The sequence below is a fragment of the Lipotes vexillifer genome, unplaced genomic scaffold (assembly GCF_000442215.2).
Source record: "Lipotes vexillifer unplaced genomic scaffold, Lipotes_vexillifer_v1.1 scaffold903, whole genome shotgun sequence".
NCBI classification, from domain to species: domain Eukaryota; kingdom Metazoa; phylum Chordata; class Mammalia; order Artiodactyla; family Lipotidae; genus Lipotes; species Lipotes vexillifer.
The window spans coordinates 3391778-3419295 of NW_006791919.1; the positions used below are offsets into that span (position 1 = coordinate 3391778).

Below are 27518 nucleotides of genomic sequence, written 5' to 3' on the forward strand. Positions count from 1 at the left end.
GGGCCCAGCCGCTCCGCGGCATGTGGGATCCTCCCGGACCGGGGCAAGAAGCCGTGTCCCCTGCATTGGCAGGCGGACTCTCAACCACTGCGCCACCAGGGAAGCCCTCTTCTGCCTTTTTAAGTAGAATTATTGGTCTTTTCATTTTAAACTTCTATGAAATGCTGATGGTAAAAGCTACCTCATCATCTCTATGTTATCATAGTTGAAAATTATGTGAGGAAAGTAGTGTCTGACAAATATTTTATACTGTATTTTATTTAAAATATATAAATACTCGATTATACCAAGTTTGTTTTTCTAATATTGTGTCTTATAGAAATTTATTTAAGCGGTTTTTTTCTGTTTGTTTGTTTTTGGATGGACTAAAAAGGAATAATTTTTATCCTTTGAGGTATATTTTCATCCTAGGATTTTAAAATTGTGTTTTTCAGAAATATTATGGCATGTTTATTTTTTTTTGGAACGGGGCAATTTAAATATCGTTTTTTTAATGTTAGCTTTGCTTCCTTTAGTTATTCTAGTTTTGAAGGTTTGATTAATAATTTTTATAACACTGAGAAACTACAGTGGAAACATTAATTGCCTTTTAGATTAGACATATAAAAGTAATGGATTTTTCCATGCCAATAGTCAATTTCCCCCCAAATTTTACAGTTGGCTCCAGACATTTATGTTTGGATAAAAAATGAACATATGTTATCAGTTTCTTCACTGGCTTTAGAAGATATTTTCTCACCATCAGGGACTTCAAACAGTACCATTAGTTGACATTTAGGAATAGTTTATTATCTTGCTAAAGTGAAAAACTTGTGATTGGAAGAAATACAAAGAAATATAAATACTTCTGGTGGTTCACACAAGTAGGAAGCAGACATAAGGATCTGGCTCTTGATGTTCATGGTTTTCTTTCCTTCGTGACTTAGGGTCTAGCAGGGGAGAGAGGAGAACAGGGCCCTCCAGGTCCCACTGGCTTTCAGGTATGCACTGACTCAGTCTTCCATTTCTTCTTCCCCTAACCAAAATGCTTTTTTATAAAAAGGTATGGTTGAATGATGTGAAATTCTACAATTTTCAAAGGGGTCATTCCTCTTTTAGTAAATAAGATAGACATTTGGACAAAATCAAACATTTTTACTCAAAGAGAAGGAACAGATTTCCCCTGAACAACTGATCAAACCCCAAACCTATTAACAAATTATAAATCATAAAATGTTCTTAATATCTCAAGATTTATTTAACTATATTGAGGCTTATCTAATTTTATTGACACAGTGTCTAAAATTTTTTGTTGAACAAATTTTCATGATTTATTTAATTAAATATGATGGTAGATTAATAGCATAGATAATCATAATTTGGGGAAAAAACTGTCAGGACTAACTTTCATTATTTATTCTAGCAGCCTAAAGTATTGTTCTCAAAGCCATTAGAAGCTCCACAAATATAAAGAACCTACTGTTATATTCTTACCTCTTTTTTGCTAAGTGGTGTGCAAATGAAAATCTAAACCTACGAACTGACTAGCTGCTGTGTTATGTTAGAGGATGTAGGTTTCTCATTTTGCTTTGCTTAACTTGTGTTTAAATAATGTTTTTTGCTTGAAAATATAGTCAGGGAGCTCTATGAATTGTGAACTGTTAACACTGGTGGCCTATTAAATTTCCACAGAGTCACAATTTTATATTCTTACTTTTGCTTTAGGGGCTTCCTGGTCCTCCAGGGCCTCCTGGGGAAGGTGGAAAGCCAGGTGATCAGGTAAGTGTTTAAATAATAAGGATAACAATGCTAAAAATCGCTAACATAATATCACTTACTATGTGTCAGGCTCTGTTCTGCTTTGCTTTAAATTAATTATCTCCTTTAATCCTCAAAACAACTCTTATGTACTAGGTATTATTATTATTATTATGTCCATTTTACAGATGAGGAAAATAAGGCACACGGATGTTAAGTAATTTTCCCAAAGTCACACAGCTGATATGATTTGAACCCAGGTCATGTGCTTATACTGTGTTCTTAATCACTAAATATGTCTTACTGTACATTTTACTGGAGGCTTCATAAATGGTTATGAACAGAAACTTACCATTTTATTTCTGTCATTTTACCAGCACATAGGTTTATGTAATTTATTTTTCTTTGAGTGATTTATTCATTCATTTAACTGTTCAAAAATATTTGCTGAGCGCTCTGTGCTAAGCTCTACTAAGCCTTGGCCTGAACCAATTGAACAAGATGGACATGGGCCTTGCCTTATATTTTATTTTACTAGGAGACAGAGAGTATAGAAAGTCAGTTACAACAGTAGCATATTCTAAATGCTATGGTAAGAGAGGCACTGTGTGTATGTAAACCTAGAAGATGCACCTAATTCAGACATTGGGGTTTAGAAAAAGTTTCCTGGACAAAATAGTATCTTTTATAAGATCTGAAGGAAGAATGATGGTAAGCCGGGAGGAGGGAAGGTAAGAAAATACGCCAGGAAATGCAAACAGCAAGTGCAAAGGCTTGCTGATCAAATTTAGGCACTGAAAAAAGTTTGGTAGGTCAGAAATGTGAAATACAGGTTGAGGAGGGTGAAGAAGAGGCTGGAGAATGACAGGGGCCTGATTCTGGAAAGTCTTAATTTGAGTCTAGTTTGTTCTTATTATTAGAGTAATGGGAAGCTAATGAAGGGCTTTTAAGTAGAGAGAAATACTATTACATTTGGGTTTTAGGAAGATCATGCCACAATGAAGACAATACATTCCAAGGGACAAGACTGGAGGCCTACTTGATATAGTTACTGTCTTTATCAAACAGAGTTTTAAATGACAAATTTTCATTTAGTTAAGAGCAAACTTTTAATGTAGTCATGACTGCATTAGTTTGAACCCACAATTCCTAGTACAGTGTGTTGTCTATATTATATGTTCAAGGAATATTTATTAAATTGAATTGAATTGGTTCTATTTAAAAGATTAGTACTTCATTGCTTTTAATTTCACTTTCCTCTGTTAAGTTTTTCACATTCCATTAGGAAATAAAAGGCCTTTTGCTTGTATTTTCTTGTTGCTAAAAGTAATATCTTTGTGAGATAGTATTTTGAATGAACTCATTGCCAAAAATCAATCATTCAGGTATAATATAAACTTTTCTGGAAAAGTATTTCCATCCAATGTATATGATATCCCATTGTTTATAAAATTGTACATATTTTTCTTTCTTCAATATTATGGGCTTAGTCAGACTTCTAATAGTATGTTAGAAGAAATTAGGTATATGATCTGGAAAGATTTCTAATAAATACCCAAAGTTCAGTTGAAAGTTTTTCATTTAAAAAAAATGTATTTTATAGGGAGTTCCTGGAGATCCTGGAGCAGTTGGCCCATTAGGACCTAGAGTAAGTATTTTCTTCTTCATGATTAACTTTGTGTCCATTGGCTTCAGTTTGAAAAAGCATCTTTTATCTTAAACAGGGCTTTAATTGTTACAGTTTTTTACTTAATGAAAATCAATCTTATGAGAAATATTTTGTGCTGTGAAACTAGTATATGCTTACTTCAAGTTCATTTCTTATTAAATTAGAAAACTGAGTCTTAATAGTTGCTCATTTCTAAATTTTTCCCCACTAGAAGTCATTTTTCACATTTCCAGGAACACTTTTTTTCTTTTTTTTTTCCTGCGGTACGCGGGCCTCTCACCGCTGCGGCCTCTCCCATTGCGGAGCACAGGCTCCGGACGCACAGCTCAGCGGCCACGGCTCACGGGCCCAGCCGCTCCGTGGGCATGTGGGATCTTCACGGACCGGGGAACGAACCTGTGTCCCCTGCATTGGCAGACGGACTCCCAACCACTGCACCACCAGGGAAGCCCATCCAGGAGCACTTTTAACCCATTTTCAGATCAGGCACTGAGACTGTTTGACATTCCTATGTTGTATAGGGAGAACGAGGAAATCCAGGGGAAAGAGGAGAACCAGGAATAACCGGACTTCCTGGTGAGAAGGGAATGGCTGGAGGACACGGTCCTGATGGTCCAAAAGTAAGTATGGTAGTGAGCTCAGTAGTTTAAAATGGTCTAAAATTACTGCTCAATAAACACATAATGGTGCTAGGATTTATTATTATTTATTTCTCTTGTTTTTACAAAATATTTGATTATATATTTTCTTCAACAAATATTTAATGAGCACCTTCTTGGCTTTTCTTTGGCACTAAAGAGTCAGCTAAAAAAGAATCTCTTCTTTGATAGGATTTTTGATCACTACATAAAGTAGTGATACATTCTCATATACAAACCTGTTTCTAATATTTATTTATATAACTTTTATTAATGACTTCTATTAATAAGCAGAGGCAATAAATCGAAAATTGTGTAATTTATTAGGATGTCTTCCTAATCATATGCTCCATTTTCCTTGTCTCAGTTTCTACAGTTCTGCTTACTTAATATATGAAAGTATGTCACTTTTGAAATCCGAAAGTACAATACATTATAAGGCAAAAATCAGTACCATTTCCTTTTGGGTGCTGTTTTAAAATTGGTAGAAGACTGTGTGGCCAACTTCAGTGCAAACAACTGAAGTAGAATTTTTCATGATCATATAATATTAGATCCCGTATTACCTTCAAAGGCCAAAGTGATTGAAGATCTGCTTCAGTTTAATTACTGAATGAGCCTGAAAACCAGCTTCATATCATGGGTTCTTTAGAGAGAGAATGGAATACTCTCTAAATGTGATGTCTTCTTTTTTTATTAGAATCCCTATGATGTTGCCAAAAAAAGAAAATAAAAAGGCAATTCTATCATTTTTATTTGAATTGGTACCCAATTTCTCCAAAGAGAATGTTGAAAACAAACCAACAATCAAAACAGCAAGATCTGATTTTTTTAAAATGAACTCAGAGTCAATTTTCCCAAATGAAAAATATAAGCACTAGGTTGAACCACATGAAATTGCCAAGATTCTACTATTTTTGATTTACCAAAACAGGAATTTCATATAATTTCACCCTTAAAATATAGGTGAGCTTACTTATTGTTGGTTCATTTCAGGGCAGTCCAGGACCAACTGGGACCCCTGGAGATACAGGCCCACCAGGTCTTCAAGGTATGCCGGGAGAAAGAGGAATTGCAGGAACTCCTGGCCCCAAGGGTGACAGAGTAAGTTTGGTTTGTTTAGTTCATCCATTTACACTTTCTACTGATAATGATTTCCTGGGCAGACTTTTACTTCTACCACCCTAAGTCACAAGTCATTCATTCATTCATTCTTTCAGTATATGTGTACTTAGAAAATGTTCAGTCCCAGGCATTGTTCTAGGCTCAAGGGGTTACAGCTGTGAACATGAGCGAGAAGTCCCTGCTCTCATGAAGCTTCCATGCAAGTGTAGGAAAAAGACAATTAAATGATTAAATGGTGTTTTGTATGTTTTCCCAGGGTGGCATAGGAGAGAAAGGTGCTGAAGGCACAGCTGGAAATGATGGAGCAAGAGTAAGTGAAATCATTCCTTTCCGCAGCTGGGCTAGGAATCAACATCATCACTATCATGAATTTGCCTGAACTTTTAAAAATAAGGTTCATGTTTCCATGTTTGTCAGGATTAGGAGAATGATGAGATCTGAGATTTGACACTGATGGACCACAGATATTCATTTTGCTTACCTTGAATTAGAACAAGCCAAAAAATAGTCATTATTGAGAGAATGAAGTAAGACACATTTTTATTGTGCATATGAGATTGGTGCTTTAAGCGGTGGGGCCCTCTTTATCTTTATTATCTTTTTATTTCATAGGCAATGTTTATTTTTATTAAAATTCTGCTCTAATGAGTTGCCTTAGACCTCATTCCAGTGCAGGCAAGTAGAGTTTTACAGAGTAGCCAAAGGTGTGACAAATGTTTCTCAATATACTAGATGTTGGGGGTGAGAAAATTACCGCGTGATGAATCGTCATTAATGCTTTCATTGATAAAGAGGCTGAATAAGTGAAATGTAAAGAAGGATTGTTTAATATCCTTCCAGAAATTGACACTTAACAAACTTTATGTCCTTAAAAATGGAATGTATTTGCAATTCTAAGGATAATCAGACAATCAGACTGAAAATATATTTTCAGACATGAATGATCCTCTCAGGTAAGAGCAGGTAGTTACAGTTGCTCAGACAGTCAGCATTTTCTGGAAATAGTTCCTGATATTTGATAAATAGTTTCTGGTTCAGTATGACATAGTTTGCTGTTAGTTGTCATGCTGTGTCCTGACAATAGCCGTTATACTATTAAAAAAGAGATGACACTGAACCACTGTTAATATTTTGATTCTGTCCATTGAGCCACTCTCAATACATTGATTATATTAACTTTTGATTAAAGAAATAAAGTAAATTATGGAAAAGTTTTAGCCTTAGTGATAATTATCCCTTTTTTCTTTTTCTGGAAAGCTAATTAAGGGTGAAACACTTAGTTTAGCAAATTATGAACTCAAAATATCTCTTGCCTTTTAATTAAATCTAATATTTGATTTAATATTTCAAAAAAGTGGTCTAAGTAAATCCGGTTTATGGTTTGTATTTCACATCATGGTTGGTCTGGAGTGCACAGTAAGTAGTGAAGTGCTGTTTGAAGGAGAGATGCACTGACAGTTTATTTTAAGGAGAAAGCTGAAATACATATCTATTGTTCCTTTGAACTATGAAAATGCAATGCAGTAGGATCAAGATTTAAGCAATGACTGCTTCATTTTTAGTGAGGGAAATATGTTTTAGGGAAGAAGCAGAGCAGAGCATTTGCTGTAATCTCATGGTAAAGGAAAAAAAGTGAATCACTTTTTTTCTGTATGAAAAAATGTGAATGTAATGAAGTCACCTTTATATTTAATCAAATCCTTTAATGAAGTATATTAGGTAAATGGATGGCAGAATATTGTTTCATTATAGATCTAGGGAATTTAATATCACAGTTTTCTTATGTTCTTGTCACAGATATAAAATTAAAAAGTCATTTTGTTCCTTAAGTTTCTGCAGTAATGCATACAGAAATTAAATGACAAAAGGATATCTGGGCGGCTTGTGAAGAGGCAATACACAAATATGAGAGAGAAAACCTGTCTTAGGAAGGATTCCAATACAGTGCAGCAGTTTAAAGATTGTAACCTCATGTCAAGAAAACCCCATGTGGTAGCACCCTACATTCTGAGCTAGAGAACACCGTCATCTTCAGTGTAGCGGGGTAGCGCAGCTCCTTTTCATCTCAGGTGAATGCGGAAAAGTGAGCGCTTTAGTAGAATTTCACTTTAAAAAAAAAATAAAGGAGTGATATTTCACTAGTATAATTTAAGAATATAGTATTCTATACAAAAGAAGAAAAGCCTCTTCAATCTATTGTCACATTTCAAATAGGTATTAGCAAAATTAAATAAGCTAAGAAACACTGTTGAAGGGTAGCGCTAATTTCATACTAACGTTTGAAGGCGGTGTTATATATGGAGGAGTTGAGTTGGATGAAAGAGATTAAAACGTTTTGTGGAGAAAATCCATTGGAAATTGTTTTAGACTATATAAAATATTGAGAATATACAGTTATATCATTTATTATAGGTAATGTTTTAAAAAAGCAGTCAGCTGTAACAAAATAGTCCCTTCTTTGTTAGTTTGTTTAAACATGGAGATTTCTGTGCATTCTTTTCCTCAGTATGCCTATGTTATGTTAATTGACAGGGTCTTCCGGGTCCCTTGGGTCCTCCGGGTCCTGCAGGTCCTACTGGAGAAAAGGTAATGTCACAAGTTGTTATTTTGTGGACTCAAAATTCTGCGATTTGAATGCTGGATCTTCTTCATAATGTTTTCTCTTTCATAAAATTTGACAGTTGGACGAGATCATCTCAGAGTTTTCCTCCCATCCGCCCTACACATAGGGCCCAAATCCTACAGTTGTACTGTTTTGCCACTGCTGTGGACAATAACAATCTAAAATCTGCTTTCTAGGGAGAACCTGGCCCTCGAGGTTTAGTTGGCCCACCTGGCTCCCGTGGGAATCCTGTAAGTGACAGTATTTTGATGTTCTTTAGTATGAGCTTGAGCAGTAAAACGATTCATCATTTTGTCTTGATATTTATAAAACCATGCCTGTTGGATTAGGTTACTTTTAACTTCCTGGTTTTCACCTTTTACTCTTCTCATTAAACTTAAAAAAAAAAATCATTGCATTATTTCTATACAGTCTATTAAGTCTAGGTAGGCAGCTCATTTACTAAGTAATTAGAAGCTTCTTTGAGACTTTGGGCCTTGGAAAATTTCTTCTATGACCCTTTACATCACGCTTAAGAGTCCTCCTCAAGCAATATGTCTACTTTCTCTATATGTACATTTCAAGACACTACAAATTTATATAATTGCATTTTAAAATACTCTTCCTATTTAGAATAATGTGTGAAAGCTACAGGAATGTTTGTCTTCTTCTAGGGTTCTCGTGGTGAAAATGGCCCAACTGGAGCCGTTGGTTTTGCTGGACCCCAGGTATGATTTTCAAATATCCCTAATTTACAAGCGAACATTCCTCTTGTTACAGCAATGAACTTAATTACTTATCATTGTCATGTGTTTTGAAGGTCTAGTCAAGATTCTGGAAAACATAGTTTTCTAGGCAATATTCTCATTTTCAATACATATTTTCATGAACTGGCCCCAAAATGGATGAATTTGCATTATATTGAATTATATACTTATTTGTTATAATAAAAATGTGGTGGTGTAACATTTTTTCAGACTGTCTTCAAAGATCTTATCAGGGCTTCTTCTTTTCTTCTGTGCTTTTATACTGATTTCAAAGCACCATTATGCCATATATGAATAAATGATATGTTAGGAATAATTATCATGAAATAATATATCTATAAGTGTTATAATCAATTGCTTATTTGTTCAATTAATGTAGGGTCCTGATGGGCAGCCTGGAGTAAAAGGTGAGCCTGGAGAGCCAGGACAGAAGGGCGATGCTGGCTCTCCTGGACCACAAGGTCTAGCAGGATCCCCAGGCCCTCATGTAAGTTTCAAATAAAAAAGACACAACTTGAGTCCAGTGCCCACTGTGTGACCTTGTGTTTAGACCATCTTTCTATCCTATAGTGATCTTTTGTTTGTTTCCTTCTATTTAGGGTCCTAATGGCGTTCCTGGACTAAAAGGTGGTCGAGGAACTCAGGGTCCACCTGTAAGTTGGTTTGAAGCTCTGGGAATTACACACAGCTAGTCACAGATACCTATTACTTTATAGCCATTTGAAAGTTCACTTGAACCCGTAACAACAAATTTTTAGTTGTATAACTACACAGTAGTGGAAAGAGCGCTTAACTTTGATGCAGATCTGGGTTAAAATTAGTTTTTTGATCTTGGAGACCCAGCTGCCTCATATGTAACATAAATAATATATTACCTATGGAAGAGGGAATGAATAATGTCAAAGTACTTTGTATAATTCTGTTATATAAAATGTTAATGTGATTCTAGCCCTTGCCTTCAATATACTTGTATGTATTCAAGAGAAATGGAAAGTGGAAAGAGAAAAATAGTATCCTTCCTACCAGTTAATCCAGATCCATTCCCCAAAACATAGGATACAAGAAAAAATATATATTGGTCATAACGAGAGGAATATAAAGGCCTAAGTATCCTGTAAAATCAATAATCCCTAGAAAGTATATAGAATTAATTTTTATTTTAAAATTGCTTACATGATATTATATTTCTAGGGTGCTACAGGATTTCCTGGTTCTGCCGGCAGAGTTGGACCTCCAGGTCCTACTGTAAGTCGATTCAGTAATTGAAATCATTGATAGTGGAGTAATTTTACACACACATAAAAATAAATACAAACACATACATATGTACATATTATAATGATACACATATATTTAATTGAGTTATTATTTGTTCTTTTGTTTAATCCCTTAATTAGTTGTTATCCCACGTTGACAGCTCTTGTCCCAATAATTCATAGTGGTATGCTGTCAAGCAAATCCTTCTTTAATCATCCAGTGTTTCCTGGAGGAGCTTATTTGCAAATCCTTTTAAGCCCCAATGTTTGACTGTTACTTCATTTGGGTACTAAATAGTAACAGTATTGTGTGCTAATAATCATTTCTTTCAGTTAGGAAGAATCTCTGAAATTATCTTTAATAAAAGTTATTCTTTCATTATAAGATCAGGTCAGACAATAAAATATCAATATTATGTATTCATTGTTGGGGCAGAGCCTTATGGAGTTTGAAAATTCAAGTTAACTTCAACACACTTTTTTTTTTTGCAATTCCAAATCACTTTACTTTTATTTATTTTTTAATTGAAGTATAGTTGATTTTTCAATATTGTCAGCACACTTTTAATAATGACTAAAAGGTAATTGTCTGCAAATAATTTAGATTTTCCTCTGGGAAATGAATCAGCTGTGTGGCAGCTGTGTTTTCTATTTTTGTTTAAATCCACTGAGTGATCATCTAACAGGAAAAATGGACCTGTGAGGCTTGGGAATCTGCCTCTGAGGCAGAGACCATCACATTAGGTCTTCTAACGTGGCTTCCACTTTGCCCTCCTGGGTCTCTTTCTATGTTGTACTAGGGAGCTCCAGGACCTGCAGGGCCCTTAGGGGAACCTGGGAAGGAGGGACCTCCAGGTCTTCCTGGGGACCCCGGCTCTCACGGACGAGTAGGAGATCGAGGACCAGCTGGCCCCCCTGGTGGCCCAGGAGACAAAGGGGACCCAGGAGAAGATGGGCAACCTGTAAGTTTGGAATCTTTGTTCTAGAACACCTCTAACTGAAATATTTACTAGTAAAAATCCATAAGAATTACTGCCACAGAGAAACTGTTTATATATTATCCTGAGCACTTTTGTAATCCTTTAAATGCATTATGCCCTATAGGTTTTTAATTTATAATTCTCTGCTCTAGGAAAAAGTATATGTACAGATATAAAAATATAATAGTCATGGATATGGTGTTCAGAAACTAAACAAGGAAACATTTTTTTGTTAAATATCTGTATTGAATGAAGAACCTTTTTTTAAACCAAACTATTTTATTTAATATCCAAATGCCTCAACATTAATATGTTTAGATAGAGCCCTATTTCTTTGTATTAAAATTTTTCTAGTCATTTTAAAAAGAGGAAAAATATTTGCCTGAATATTTACCTCTTTTATTCTACTAATATTCACATTAATCTTCAAGTTCCTTTCCAACTAAATGGGCCATTCTCACCTTTAAATAATGTTAGAGGCTCAGTGTGGATTACACATTTTGACTACTCATACATAGTATGGTTTTATGGAACAGAGAACTTTTTCTCATACCAAAAAACCTGTAAAGCTGTGATCTATTGTAAAGTGCTTGCATATAGTTTTCCCTGGAGAATTTCTCATTATAGTTTGTCATCAAAATTAGGGTCCAGATGGTCCCCCTGGTCCAGCTGGAACTACTGGGCAAAGAGGAATCGTCGGCATGCCGGGGCAGCGTGGAGAGCGAGGGATGCCTGGCCTTCCAGGCCCAGCAGTGAGTAGCTGCGCTGGTCGATATTTCATCTGATTATATGCAATAAAATTTGTGAAGGGAAAATTGATCTTTTTTTTTTTCTTAATAGATTTGAAGTCTTTTTTAGACACAGATTCTGAGTATCTTAAAAACCTTTTGACTTTAAATGTCAAATTCTTTACTTAAGTACCTTAGAAAGTCCTTGAAAAATATAGTTATTTAACCCTGGGACTAGAGAAGTAGACAAATAAGGATATAGATTTTGGTGACTCTAAATCTTTCTTCAAAGATTAAAAATATCCATGGAGCTAGAGAAAGGGGATAATCTCCTGGTGAGTAGGTAGCCTCTTTTTAAATAAACATGCCTAACAGAAATGCTCATATTTCACAGTTGAGAGAGTAAATTTTCATAAACCATCAGTTTAGTAGTTGAGCTAAAGTAATATTGGAGGTGAAAGTGGGGTGAACAATAAAGAAGGATTCTGAAAGTAATCTCCTGTTCCCTGGAGGGTGCTAAGAATTTCATATTCCCTGGAGTATGGATAAACGTTTAACTCACTGTTAGCTTTGAAGAGACTTAAGTTTTACTGCTGAAAGTTTACATGCTTGAGAAAAAGATGGTGTTTTTATATGGAGTGTAGACAGAGAGATTTACTGCTGGGACCTTGGAACTGGGGACATGTGGGTGGAGATGTGAAACCAGAAAACCAGAAGTTAAGGGCTGTCTTATTGTTATCAGGAGTGAGCCAAGGAACCTGGAAGTAAAATCTCCCAATACTGAGACCAAAGTGCCAGGATATAGAAGTAAAGTGAGCAGACAAAGCAGAAATGAATAAAGATGAGCAAATCTTACTAGTGACACAGATTCAAGAAGGGCATCCAGAAGTGACAATGATACATCAGATTAGAAACCAAAATGAACCTGACTTGGTGCAAAGGATGCTTTTTATTCCCTTTGATATGTCAGGATGATTGTGATAAGAAGTGCGCATGCATCTGGGAAGGCACTACCGTGACATGAGTGTTGTGGGGTAACGGACAATTATTACTATATAAGAAGGGACTGGGGTGCCATTTGAATAAATGTAGCCTTTATGTGAACTGGCCTCCTTAAACTTCTTCAGAAGTGGTGGACATATTTGTACTTTTATTTCAGGGCACACCAGGAAAAGTAGGACCAACTGGTGCACCAGGAGATAAAGGTCCGCCTGGACCAGTGGGGCCCCCAGGCTCAAATGGCCCTGTGGGAGAACCAGGACCTGAAGTGAGTACTACAGTGAAAATCCCTCTCCCCTCCTCATCTGGGTGTTCTGGGGACATTTTTTAAATTTAGAAGTCAATTAAGAAATTTAGAAATTGTACATTTGACCTGAAGGAAGTTTCCTAGTGATGTTTCTTGATGTGTTCTTGCCTAGAGAGTTGACTAAATGATGACATAAGAAAAAGTAGTAAGATTTGTGTCTTGCACTGACTTTCACCTAGTCTGGAGCCAAGTATTTTAGTTGATTTATTTTGTTGCCAAATTATTTTGAAGGTAAAAGGACACAACCATTTACCTTTTCTCTTATTAGTATTTCATTCTGTAATGGCATATTGGTCAAAATTGCCAAGTTTTATGGTGATAGGGTTAATATAATTGTTACAGCTTGTGAAGAGGGCAAAGTAAGTAGAGATGCTTTTACTTACATATCCCTATAAAGTTACATTATGGAGACCATGTTCCCTTAGTCTCTTCTGAGAGGAAATCAGCTTTTGAAAGGTGATTTGAGAAGTTATAGGTTGGAATTTCCTCTGTTCAGTGCTTTAATGAGTAAATCACCAAACATTTAGTGTCACATTTTCTTGAAAGAAACAATCAATGCCTTTCAAAGGAATTTTTGCTCAAATGGTAAAAATATAGTTCTGAAAAAAATCAAAATAAAATAGGAAAAGAAGACTATATATTTTTTAAAGTAATTTAATATCTAAACACAGATATTTTACTTTAAACTTTAAGGATATTATTTGGGTAAGTAAATGTGAGGAAAACCATTCACTGATAATATAAACAAAACATAAAATACCAGGAATGTAATTGTTGTCTATTTATTTAGAAGAATTTGAATACTTTTTCTTTTTTAAAAATAAAAAATAGAAATGAAGAATTTAGACTTAGTGCAGGAGGCATACCAGGAGGAATGTCTGGGGGCTTCTCTGGTGGTGAAGCTCCTCCATCTGGTGGCACCTCCTCTGGGCCCACCATTGAAGAGGTTGATTAAGCCAACCTGAGCATAGATTTAGTACTGTTTCACACCAAACATTGAAGAGCCCAAATTTGTAACAAATGCCAGGACAGTTTTAAAGTTGAGCTGCTATAGTAAATAACTGGGCATTCTTAATACTTGAATATGAAATATGTATGTGGGGAAAGGAAATAACATTGCACTTTATAAGCACTGAATTGTAAGTGGAAAATAGTGTCTTAAACAAAACTGCATTTAAAGTTGGCACCAAAAATGTAAGAATGTGTTAATAATTTTACAGGCAAATCAAAGTAATAGAAAGATGGCAGAAGACTTTCTTCTACTGAAATTTCCATAAATGCTAATTTATAATATGGAAGAGAGGTGGAAAACATGCTGTAATTTTTCTGGCAATTGGAATGTGATTTTTTATTACTCAGTTAATTCATTTTTCAAATATGATTCTTTATAGGGTCCAGCTGGTAATGATGGTACTCCAGGACGGGATGGTGCTGTTGGAGAACGTGTAAGGGCAATTTCACTGATTAAAAAATCTGGAGTAATGTAAATTTGAAATCTTTGTAATACTAAAGAGTAAAAAGCTACTCTTTCTTCACATAGCTCCAGTGCAGCCCTGAAATTTCTGATTGTAACAATCTTTTTTGTAATGTCATAATTTGAGTAGATCTTATAAATGAAAATTTGAATACACAGCCAAGTGAGATGGCATTTTTTTAATTAACAGTAGGAAAAGGTGCACCATGAAGGCTTTGGGTGAGGATACATATGAAGTAGTCTAAATTTCAAACTCATTCACAAAAGTATGGCAGCACAAATAGAGCTGTGTAACATCTAAATTTCTCTACTCACCTCCTAAAGTGAATGCCCCATGAGGAAATAAACCATGTCTTTCTAAATATTGTATATTTCATGATGTGTTTTTAAATTAGACATGTGCTGAACTGAAAATATCCCCAACTTTATCTGAAACTCTAGTCCCTTTGAGCAGTCACACAGTTGTCTCAGACTACTTAGTAGTAAATGGAAGGCAAAAACAAAAACCCTCTCTAATGTCTATTATGATGCAGAGGCTCTTTCCACTCCAGGAGCTCATCATGTAGCAGGATGGGCTTTGAAACCTGAGAGACCTGGTTGGAATCTTGATTCTTTAAGTAACTAGCTATGTGATCTTGAACATATTTTCTGAACCTCAATTTTCAAATACTTTAAATATGATTCATACCTATACCACTGGGAATTTGTGTTTCAAATAACTTGTTTAAAGTATCTAGTAGGCACTCAAAGAGAGGGGAAGAAAGAGTTTTGAAGAATCTTGGGGTAAGGCCACTCCCCTCCATCTGCCTTAAAGCCAAGGAATGCAAATTCTCTTGGCATCTGGATTTTTCCCTCGGTAATATATTGTCCAGTGTGGTAGTCTTCAAAGATTTTGCTGATGTACCCCTGATATATTTTTGAAAATCTATGAACCCCAATGCATAATTTAAGTTGCCATCACATTTTATTTTAATCACAAGTTTTAATTGTTGCAAAGGAGGTAATTCTTGGTAAATTCTAAATGTACATGTGCTTTCAGTATTTCTTTTTCAAAATCTTGGAGTTGCCAATTCAGCTTATTCAATGTATTATGTATCAATTCTCCAACCTAATTGCCAGAGTTTATCCTGGTTGCCAAACTAATCAGTCAAATAAGACTTAACTTCTGTCAGAAAAAAGGTCTGACTCCGTTTCTCAAGTCAAATAATTATATTAATACACGTTCATGTAACAGTAATCTCATCTCTGACTTAAAGAGACAAGTAAGATTCGGAGCCTTGTCATAATGGGGTCATCTGGGTAAAATAAGGAGCCGCCTCTTTCTTTCCGAATACCTCTGCTTTATTCTCAAGTGAACTGTGCATTCTGGAAAAGTCCCTTAGTTTGATGCCCAGTGGTGTTTATTCTTCGAAGCACTGCAGCATAATAGGATTGCAGATTGTATGATATCTGCTTTTATTTCATAAAATGGGAGAAGGGTGATTATTAAAGAGGAAGTAGGGAAGGATGCTCCAAGTCAGTTTTCTGAAAGAACACATATGAAGGTGAAAATCTGGAAAGTGGTTTCCTTAGAATTTCCCCTGTTTTTACACTCTTTGGAAAGTTTTTGTTTATACCAAGTGCACGGATACCCCAGTTAGAAGGCTTATTGGTCTAAGAAACATGCTTAATTCTGGAGGTGACCACTCCTATAGTCCAGCAATCTTGACTATGGCAATAATAGGGTGAGAGTGAGGGGAGGGATGAAATTGGGGGAAAATATCTCATTCTTTTCAGTTTGATTTATTAATAACCAAATATAGTTAAAATATTTAAGTAAAATATTAGTAAAATAATAAATATGTTTTAAAAAGTTATATTTTTCCTTCTCATGAATAGCATGAGCATATAGAATACGGCTGCTTTAGAATTAATATTAAAAAGATAATATCATGGTTTTCTTGTCAGGGTGATCGTGGAGACCCTGGGCCTGCAGGTCTGCCAGGCTCTCAGGGTGCCCCTGGAACTCCCGGTCCCGTTGGTGCCCCAGGAGATGCAGGACAAAGAGGAGATCCGGTAAGGAGAGTCAGTTTCACAGTGACAGTTATAAACATCAACATACTGTATTATGAGCTACATATATGCCTGCATTCAATGACATGTGTGTTTGATTAAGGACTCTAAACAAAGAATGATAAACAGTCAATTTGGAATTAATTTTTTTAGTCTTAAAAATTTGATTTCTAATAGGTAATAGGTATTCTATAGGTAATAGGTATTCAAAAATCCTGATGCTTTGACTTTCATCATCTAAAAATGTTGTTGTTTACAGGAAATGTAATAAGTATGTATCATGTTACATTTAAGCAAGTAATGTCTTATGTAAACAACTAAGGTGAACTTCATTCAGTGAAGACCATTGATAAAATTGACCATAGAAATGTCATTGGGGTTATAGTGAGCACATTCTTATACCTAGGGACTTCAGCCTGGTTTTAATTAATTAGCCATAGAACTATACACTTAGATACACACATACACATATATAAGTATTCAACTACAAACATATATTCTTGAATTCTATGTCTATGTAATACATCCATATTTTTGTATTAATATCTGTGAAAATTTCTTCTAGGGTTCTCGGGGTCCTATTGGACCACCTGGTCGAGCTGGGAAACGTGGCTTACTTGTAAGTTCTCTCTTGTTTTTTTTAAAAAATATATGTGTTCTTACGTAAAATATACTCCCAAAGAAGAAGTACAATTTAAGACTCATAAGCGAAAATTACCATATTCTTCAAGCTTTGAACAAAATGTTGATTTAAAATGATACCCAGGAGTTTATATTTGTTTTTATAATGTTAATATAGCTCCTCTGAATTTAACTACAAATTATTTCAATAATCAATTAAGACTTTTATAGTCACAATTTTCTCCCAAAATAACAGGAGAAATAGTGCCATTCTCTGAGATTTTCTAAAAATTACATAGGAAAATGGGTTTGAAAGCTCTTTGTAAACTTGAAAAGTACTATTCAAATATATTTTATTTTCAACTGCCCTGACCATGTTCTGATTTTTTTGCTCTTTGCAATTGCTTCGAGGTTAATGATTATTATATTGATGTCTTACCATGAGTGAATCATCTCTTACAGGCAGTCTAATGGGTCATGTTTCTTTCACACCCATTATATAAATCAATATCTGTATTCAATATCAATATCTATATTCACAAAGAACAATTATCGCCTTAAAATTATGACCTATTATTAAATCATCATTCTCAGCTTTGATTTGAGCTAGGCTGGAGAAGATTTTATAGTTACATGGCATGTCAAGTTAATGGTTTTCTAACCAGTTACAATTGGTTTTCCATGATTAAATGAACTCTAGTTAATAATTTAAATAGGTGCTTTCTGGTTTAGTTTATTTTAATTATGAAATTTGGGGGCATCCCTAAAATAAAATAACCTTTCTGACATTATAAAAACATTCAAACTGATTTTAGTATTTAAATTTACATTGTTTCATACAATATGTAAAAGTTACTGAGGTCTAGTCTTGTTTTTATTATAAAAAAGATTCTCGTACTGTTTGACAATTAGGATATCCAATTTAAAAAATAAGAACCAAACAAAATAAGAACAAAAAACTAATAAGGGAAAAGTTAACCTGAGAGCCAGTCTATTTGATAGTATCTTCCATTCTCCAAAGTCAGATTGATAGAATTTCAATTCTCTTTTAGAAAAACTTTAAAGACAACAGAAGCTTTCCCTGTAGTAGGTGACCCTGTGTTACTTGTCAGTTTACTGTGAACCACTAGACCCTTGGAGCTGCCTTTACTACCCGAGACTTTTACAAACAAAGAAGTCGTCTGTGACTGATAAGATCAATCAGATAGGGCTTCCCTGGTGGTGCAGTGGTTGAGAGTCCGCCTGCCGATTCAGGAGACACCAGTTCGTGCCCTGGTCCGGGAAGATCCCACATGCCGCAGAGCGGCTGGGCCCGTGAGCCATGGCCGCTGAGCCTGCGCGTCTGGAGCAACGGGAGAGGCCACAACAGTGAGAGGCACGCGTACCACAGGAAAAAAAAAAAAGATTGATCAGATAATTTTCAGTTCTTGGTGTAGCTTCCGTCCCACAATTAGATTCTCAACTATTGCTTTTTCTTTAGTTTCTCAGGATCAGGGTTGATTGATTTGGGTACAGATATTGCAGATATGAGGATAACATAGAGTTCTTTGTGTTTTCTTTAGAAGAGAGTGGCTCAATGATGATATTCCTCTTTCATTTGTTCAAACAAGTTTTTGCCAATTTCTTATTTTTCCACCAGTTTTATTGAGCTGTAATTGACATATAACACTGTACTTGTTTAAGGTCATAATGATTTGATATAGGTGTATATTGTGAAATGATTACCACAGTAAGTTTAGTTAACATCTATAATCCCACATAGTTGCAAATTTTATTTTCTTGTGGTAGAACTTTTAAGATCTGCTCCCTCTGCAACTTTCAAATATGGCCAATTTCTTAACATAGTCCCAGCTCATATCTATTTAGTTTATCTGCATATGCAAATTTAATAAACATTTTATTCTTAGAAGTAACATAAGTAAATAAGAACTCACGTTTTAATTTAAAAGAATCTATATACGGTGGCAGTATTTTTACATAATGATATCAGCTAAATATGTGAAATATAATCTTTGGAAAATGTCTCAGATAGGCTAGATCAAACTTTAAAATACCTCATTTTAGTCTGAATGTAGGATAAACATAAAAAAACTGAATCTTTAAGAAAGCATTATTATATATCTTATGATTTTAACGATTGCCTTCATTCCTTGAGAAAAATAGACAAAAATTCCTAGGCCTAATACTATTTAGATAAGTAAATATATTAGTTCATATAAAATATAGTACTCAAAATTGTAGCAAATACAATTACACAAAGTAAAATTGTAGTAAATTGTAGTCTCAACAGGCAATATCCATGCTATGACCCTATTTCTAGGGACCCCAAGGACCTCGAGGTGATAAAGGTGATCATGGAGACCGAGGTGACCGAGGTCAGAAGGGTCACAGAGGCTTTACTGGTCTTCAGGGTCTTCCTGGACCTCCTGTAAGTTATCCCTTTAAGTATTATTTGCCCTGCATGTGAGAATACACAAGTATCTTGACATGAACATTTGTCTATAAAATGGATGGGGATTTTTTGTATCTTATTTTCATTTCAAAGAATATCTCAATGAATAACTAATTACCTAGCTATCCAATATAATTGTTCATATATTTGCTGTAATTTTGTAGGAAAGAAATAAAGCAAAAGGATATATGCACCATTACTCCTACAGTTGTCTTTAGTATTGGTCAACTCATGAAACATTATAGAGGTTGATGACTTTATGAAAGTAGTTTATGTTGCTAAAGTCAATGACAGGACATTTGAAAAAGCTAAGAACGGTAAAACATAGGATATAAATATTTTGGCATCATTATTTTTTCCTACTAAGGGTCCCAATGGTGAACAAGGCAGTGCTGGAATCCCAGGACCATTTGGCCCAAGAGTAAGTAACAAAACTTAATAAGCTGCAGATGTAAATAATAATGCTCCTGCTGGCATACTGTTAGTGCTTCAGTATCATTTTCATGGTACTGTAGTTGGAGCTGGCCTAGGTTCTCTGAAGTTGGCAGCAAACATATGAGACAAACCATTCAGCATTTACCTTTAAGTAGAAATATCCTGAAATATGACATATTACTTCATGGGCCCACATTAAAATCTCTTATCTAGGGTGGATATACTCATCTGTTAGTTCATTTTCTTACTCTGTGTTTATTGAAACTTCCATTTAATTGTACTCTTTGAAATCACATAATAGGATTTACCATGAAGTGGAGATAGATTTTGAAGCTGTATTTATTTTTTTCCCTTAAGTAATTGTAATAGTTCCTCAGAAATGGTTGGCATAAGGCTAACTAAGAAGCAAATCATAAAATGAAACCAATATTTGAAGCTTATAGAAATTCTACATTAGTATTAATGCTGCCTCTAATAGGTCATTAATGCCGTAAGACAATTAGCACACATAATTACTTAGGAAAATCATTAGAAAAAAATTCTGCATCTAAATACAGTGTATTTAGTGTATTTCTGTATGTAAATACAGTGCAAACAAATCACACATAAAATTGAGAACAGTATCAAAATTACTAGGATGTGATGAGATACTGGGTTATAGGCGCACAAATTTAATTTATATCAGACACTCCTTCTGTCATTTTCTTACTCCTACTTAATTGAATTTCTAGTTAGGTGTACAATACATGAAATTTGATGAAACATTGCCTACCAGTAAAAGTAGATGACTAGTCCATTAATGTTTTTAATTGACACTGGTCTTTTACCTTGCATGGATGGTGGAAAATTCATGTGTGATGAAGTATAAACATTAGAAAGTGCTAGAACTCCATTTATTAGTCATTAGGAAAATGAATATGAAAAATCTCTCTGATAATTCCATAAAGAAATAGTTCTTTGATCAGAGAAAGGTATTGTAAAGATTTTCTTCCTAGAATCTAAAATGCAGTCTTTGTTGCTTACAGGGTCCTCCAGGCCCAGTTGGTCCTTCAGGTAAAGAAGGAAACCCTGGGCCACTTGGGCCCATCGGGCCTCCTGGTGTACGAGGCAGTGTCGGAGAAGCAGGCCCTGAGGTAAAATCACAGATTTGTATGCAAGTGATTGATTGATTCTGTTGATTCTCATAGCTTGGATTCTGTCTAAGGAATGTCTATGCAGCATGATGGACAAAAGACTTCAGGGAACCCTGAAAACAAGTCTGAAAGTCACATAAGAGCTTGTCTGTATAAGTAGTTATTTCAAACATTTTAATACAGATTATTCAGAGTATATAAAATCAGAGTCCAAGCTATCTAGGCCTTGACTTCATGTGATATCAATGAAAGCAAATAGTAAGTTATGACTGTATTATAATTAGAGTTATGGAAATGTTGCTTTGCTTTAAAAGGCAATAGCCTAAATGTGAGATTTGATGAATGCATTCATTCATGAAAATGCTGGAAAGTGAAGCCTATGAAATCAAAGAGTTATTTACTGAAAATGAAATTCAGAAAGGATTTCAATGAAAACTTTTAATAAAATATTTCAGTAGTATTGACTTGAGGATTATGTAAAGCTATAAAAATTGCTTTAGTTTGACTTTGGCTTCTTAGAAGACAAACTTTGAGAAAGTCTCCTCTATCTGCCATGCTTGCATGTATATATGTGCATGTGTGTATATGAGTTTATGCATCCCTCCCTCGTGTTTCTTCCTCTTTGGTTTTATTTTCCTTTTCTTATTCTGTCTCTGCCCTTTATTGTCAATACCATTAAGCCAAATATTTATTACTTATTACGTGGGAAGAATAGCTTTACATTTCCTGTGGTCGTCAAGAGGAATATTTTCTATTTGTTTATTTCCCTATCTTTAAATGGAAAACAGCCACAGAATTGGAATACCTCTGACTTACGTGGCTCTCGATTGACTTCATCTTGTGTCTTAGTGGTCCTTGATAGAAAACAAATCTCCTCCCCTGAGATTAGCATAAAGGGATGTATGGAATCATGATATGATCTTAAAGAAAGAAAAAGCAACACAGATTTAACAGTCTCTTGACGGTGAGGAAATGTTTGCACTATAGGTTGGTGCAACTTTCCAGAGCAATGTAACAAGTGGCGGAGCCAGTAACAGAACTCCAGCCTTCTACCTGCCAGGACTGTACTCCCCACGAGAGATGGGGACCACACATATCTTCAGGTTGTTGGTTAATTCTCTCAAGTTGCTGAGTTCTTCCTTGAGAAAATGCAGAAGGAAATTAATAGAGAGGATCCACTTTTCTAGCCTCTGCCAATTTTTGTGCTTATCTCCCTTTTGCTCTAGCAGTTCTTGTTTGGCCAAAAAAAGTAAGACAACTATTTTTTGCTAACAAAAAGGGCAAAGAGAACTTCCTCCAGTTTTGTTTAGTATAGAGAGGATTTTGATCTACACACTAACTAATGCACATAGAAAGACTTCCTGTGCTTTCCCCCTTATTTGGGAATATGGGGAAATTCTCTTGCGGGTGTTTCTTGTGTGTATTTCCTTGGCGTTGATGTGTAGTCTTATAGAACTAGCACCCACAACTCCTCTGCATATCCTCATTCAGCTTCTGTCCATAAATCCTTTTAAAACACCTTAGTTGTGCCTTGCCCAGAATAGTTTGGAAATGAGTGTGCATATCTATATATTCTTAACATAAAATGTATTGCATCTTCAAGGGTAAACATCAAAGCAAATATTTTGTGCTTTGCTCTTTATTTACCTCAGATGCCAACTTGCAGATATGTTGTCTGAAAAGCAATTATGCATCATTTCTCACCCTTGGAATGTTACAGGTTCGCAGGCCAGAACCATCTAGTTTAAAAAGGGCATGAGTCTCAGATCTCCCAAGTACCATCACATTGGGGTGTTGCATTGTAACTCTGTCTGCACCAAGTCCCATCAATGCCTTTGCGTCCAATAGAAAAACAAAAACCAAAAAAATGTGTTAAATGTATTTCCAATTTTTTTAAATTAGGGTCCTCCTGGCGAGCCTGGTCCCCCTGGCCCTCCGGGTCCCCCTGGCCACCTTACAGCTGCTCTTGGGGATATCATGGGGCACTATGATGAGAGCATGCCAGATCCACTTCCAGAGTTTACTGAAGATCAGGCAGCTCCTGATGACAAAAACAAAACGGACCCAGGGGTGCATGCTACCCTGAAGTCACTCAGTAGTCAGATCGAAACCATGCGCAGCCCTGATGGCTCTAGAAAGCACCCAGCCCGAACTTGTGATGACTTAAAGCTTTGCCATTCTGCAAAGCAGAGCGGTGAGTAGACAGCTGCCCCTTTGAGCAAAGCTCATTGCTTCTGATGTGTAATTCTCCAATGCATTCCAAAATATTTTATTTACTCTCTATTTAGTGATAGACACAGGAGATAAAATGGTGGACAGTCACAGAGTTTGTGGTTTAGTGGTGGGGATGGCCAAAGATATGAAAAATTAGGGCGTGAGAAGCTAAGCGCTTTAAGAGAGGACGTAGCCTATTCATGATCCAGTTTCACGGTGGTAGTTCCATTTCCATCCAGAAGTCTTAAAATATTGATAATTTTGTGGTGATATAAATGTCCAAAATACTTGCTTAAGCAAGGTTAAATATATTTGGTTACCTTAGTAATTCTCAGGGATTTAATATGCTAACATATAGTTGGATCATCAAGAGTAGAATAAAGTATACATTTTATTTCCCAAATTTATTCGAATATGGAATTCCTTTCATGTCATTTACTGTTCTACAAATCACACTTCAGTAATCTCTGCTGCAGGATTATGTTATAGTTATGTTATAAAATATTTTGGAATTAAATAGTCTTTTTCTCTAGTTGTATATACCATGCCTGAAGTTTGCAAAATTCTATCATTTTGATTAATCTAATAAGACCTGGAAAAGAAAGATCCTAGGCCATAGGAATGAGCTATGAAATGCTTAAGAGTTTCAGTTAACTTTGAAGTGATATTGACAGGGATAGCTAAAATTGTTATCTTTGTAAAATAGGCAATTCGATTACTAACTCTATACCTTACATCCCACCACCAAATAAATGCCCCTTCATTTCATTTAAAATGCAGTTTTTCATACATAGTTTATATATATACTTTATATATACATACATATATTTATATATTTTATACATACGTTTTATATATACATACATATATTTATATATTTTATACATATATTACATATACTATTATATAAATGGTATATAGTTATATATACATATATAAATATACATGTAATATATCTGCATATATTTTATATATGTACAAAATATACACACAGATGTGTACATAGACATATATGCACAAAAATTTATTCATTTGTGTGTTTACTGACTGTATCTCTAGCACCAAGCACTATCTTGGTATAGCCTGCTTCAAGGATCTCTTCTACATGAGAAGATCAATTCTAAATAAGGCCAGTGAGATAATTCATAGCATTCTAATTGTAGTTTGACTCGTTTACTTACCTTATTCATAGTTTTGAATACATTATTTTATTACATTCCATTATTATTTGTTTTAAAATATTGGCTTTACAAATTAAGTGGGAACACGTTCATTTCGGCAAAGCTGCTTACTTACTGTGGACTCTCTCTTTTTGGTATAGTTTCTCATTTGTAAAATGGGTATAATGATATTTTCTTCACATTTGTGTTTTGAGGCTTAGGCACCTTTTGGCAAGGTGCCTGGCATGTAGAAAGGGCCTAAATGCATAACAGTTACTTTTTCCTTAGCTGCAGAGTGTTTCTTTAACTGTGATTCTTTCTTCAAAGAGTCCTTAATCAATGACTTCATATTTTCAAGCCGTCTGTTAATTCTTTTAGAGACTCACAATCATGTTTAAAATTCTTTTTATTTAGCAAATATTTTTATTTTGGAAAATAGGTGAATACTGGATTGATCCTAACCAGGGATCTGTTGAAGATGCAATCAAAGTTTACTGCAACATGGAAACAGGAGAAACATGTATTTCAGCAAACCCATCCAGTGTACCACGTAAAACCTGGTGGGCCAGCAAATCTCCTGATAATAAGCCTGTTTGGTATGGTCTTGATATGAATAGAGGATCTCAGGTAACTTAATATGTTAACTTAAAATTGTATTCATTGCTTGTCATTATTTATTGTATTTATTTAGGACTGTGCTATTATTTTTTGACTGGGTTTATTTTGAAGTGATATATTCTCATTAGTTACAATTGCAGTATCATTGCATAAACATTACTATGAATTAAATTAACATAAATTTTGAATGATAATTTTCCCATTGATGGAATGTACAAAAGTAATTATTTTTTCATATTAGCTCCTTTAATGCATATGACACTGACTGTGGAGTAGAGTTGAAGGGACCTTGCCATAGTTGGAAGACAGGAAGTATATTTAGCGTCAGGAGACCTAGGTGACTCATACCTGGATGTCTTACTAACTTTGGGACCTTAGGAAGTCACTTAACCTTTTGGAACTTCAGTTTTGCCATTTTAAAGTGAGGGCAATAATATTTATCTCATAGTTTCTGTGTGTATATAAGATGCTTAATATAGTGTCTAGTATTTGGTAAGTTATGGATAAATATTAGATGATTACTATAATATTATTTTTAATGATTGAATCACTTTGCAAACCTTTTAGTATTATTTAAACTTAAGGCATTTTTATGATTATGTAAATTGTATTGATATTTTTCTGAGTCTAGTCCTCTCTATGTTTCTTTCATGGTCCAGTGTTTAGATTCTAATTCTATTTCAGATCTCTTTATGGCAGCCTAACTCTGAAATTTTCTTCTCAACTCTGCTTCTGACCTTTTCTCAGAACTCCTGTTCATAATAAACATAGTAGGAGGGCATTATGGGTATATGCAGGATATACTAGAATCAACCATTATTTAATGAAAAGGAAAAAATTTTAATTTAAATATACCTAAGTGAAATGTAATTTAGTCAGCGTATTATGTAAAAAGCTCATATAGGAGCATTGAAAGTAAAGCTCAAAGTAGAAGATGGGTAGGAAATATCCTGTAGGAAGTTATTTTTGATTATTTGTTTTAGCTAATGGAAAACTCGTACTTCATATTTCCTACAAGTATATAACAGTCGGGTTAAAAAAGATTTTATACCAATAGTTAAGTCCTAATTCTTATTATAATTAACAATAAAAACAGTGAGTTATTTTTGCTACATGATTGAATATCCAAACCTATGCCCAAGTATATAACTTCTTCTAAAAAGTAATATTCAAGATTTTTTTTAACCAAATAGAGAAGCAAATTTAAAAATACTTAAACTTTCTCTGGTGAGTTATAATTAGCTTTGGCTTCATCACCACTTGTTTGGGGTAGTAAGGACAAAGCTTCTTATTTGTGAATATTCATAGAAATTTTAAGATATTTTTATGTATATAAGTATAATATCTTATATGAAAGAATAATACTCTTCAAAAGAAGTAATACTCTTCAAAATTAATTTGTCTGAAATCAATACACACACACACACACACACACACACCCCACTATAAAACTAATCAGTATTACATATATTGGGGCCCAGGACAGGCCGCTCCAAAATATGATTCAGTGGCATGTTGATTTTTTTGAATTAAAGTTATTTAAGTAACTGTTGATGCAAGAGGGACACTTTGACCCTGCTCTTTGTCTCCCCGAAAGCAGGAAATAAATCTATCTTGTGAAAGGTGCTGTCCATGTACTGGGGGACAGAAAGACATTTTTATCATCAGAGACAGGGAATTTAGAGCCAAGAAGCCTGTATAAACAAACCTTGTTACTTCCTTATTAATTTACTACCCAAGCCTAAACTTTAAATTCCTTACCAATTACATACTACCCAAACCTAGGTTTCTTTGTCCTGTCAATTCCTCTCAAATTTATTGTTTTATTGTTTTTTTGGTTTTTTTTGTTTAAAAAGTATAAAAGCTGCCTGCTTTGGCCACTTCTTAGGTCCCATTTCTATGAGACCTCTGTGTCCTGATTTAAAGTTGTTTCTTTTTCTCCTGTTAATCTGTCTTGTGCCAATTTTATTAGCCCAACCATAAGAACTCAAGAGGGTTAGACACATATAACAAAGACTCTTTTTGTTTTTCTAGTTTGTTTATGGAGACCACCAGTCACCTAATGCAGCCATTACACAAATGACCTTCTTGCGCCTTTTATCGAAAGAAGCCTCCCAGAACATTACTTACATCTGTAAAAACAGTGTAGGATACATGGATGATCAAGCTAAGAACTTCAAGAAAGCTGTGGTTCTCAAAGGGTCAAATGACTTAGAAATCAAAGCAGAGGGAAACGTTAGATTCAGATACGTAGTTCTTCATGATACTTGCTCTGTAAGTACTTTTGATCCATATTGATCTGGTTGAAGAAAAAAATCATTTTGTTAAAAATACTGCCCTGGCACTAGAGGTGGGGGCAATTTTACCCTGTATATAAACACAACAGCAGTTTGTTTATAGTTGTTCCTTAGGGTAAATTTGAATGTGTGTTAGTACGTGAAATAGCGGTAGAGGTTTTAATACAAGACAATAAAGGACTGGATCCTTGCAGCTCTTTTGCAAACTCACTTTGGTTCTCCTGCAAGTTACTTAGTTTATTTAATCTCAATTC

General features: G+C 34.8%; 1 protein-coding gene across 1 annotated transcript in view; it reads left to right on the top strand.

Annotated features, from left to right (window-relative positions):
• Positions 1-27518, top strand: part of COL5A2 (collagen type V alpha 2 chain) — a 142524-nt gene that overhangs the window by 114133 nt on the left and 873 nt on the right. Inside the window, exons 30-53 of the mRNA XM_007464981.1 lie at positions 927-980; positions 1705-1758; positions 3341-3385; positions 3928-4026; positions 5041-5148; positions 5426-5479; positions 7702-7755; positions 7969-8022; positions 8446-8499; positions 8918-9025; positions 9138-9191; positions 9730-9783; positions 10595-10756; positions 11419-11526; positions 12662-12769; positions 14200-14253; positions 16230-16337; positions 16900-16953; positions 19276-19383; positions 19775-19828; positions 20868-20975; positions 22878-23169; positions 24789-24976; positions 27002-27241. Coding sequence (XP_007465043.1) covers positions 927-980; positions 1705-1758; positions 3341-3385; positions 3928-4026; positions 5041-5148; positions 5426-5479; positions 7702-7755; positions 7969-8022; positions 8446-8499; positions 8918-9025; positions 9138-9191; positions 9730-9783; positions 10595-10756; positions 11419-11526; positions 12662-12769; positions 14200-14253; positions 16230-16337; positions 16900-16953; positions 19276-19383; positions 19775-19828; positions 20868-20975; positions 22878-23169; positions 24789-24976; positions 27002-27241 — 2376 coding nt within the window. The remainder of the gene's footprint in view (positions 1-926; positions 981-1704; positions 1759-3340; positions 3386-3927; positions 4027-5040; positions 5149-5425; positions 5480-7701; positions 7756-7968; positions 8023-8445; positions 8500-8917; positions 9026-9137; positions 9192-9729; positions 9784-10594; positions 10757-11418; positions 11527-12661; positions 12770-14199; positions 14254-16229; positions 16338-16899; positions 16954-19275; positions 19384-19774; positions 19829-20867; positions 20976-22877; positions 23170-24788; positions 24977-27001; positions 27242-27518) is intronic.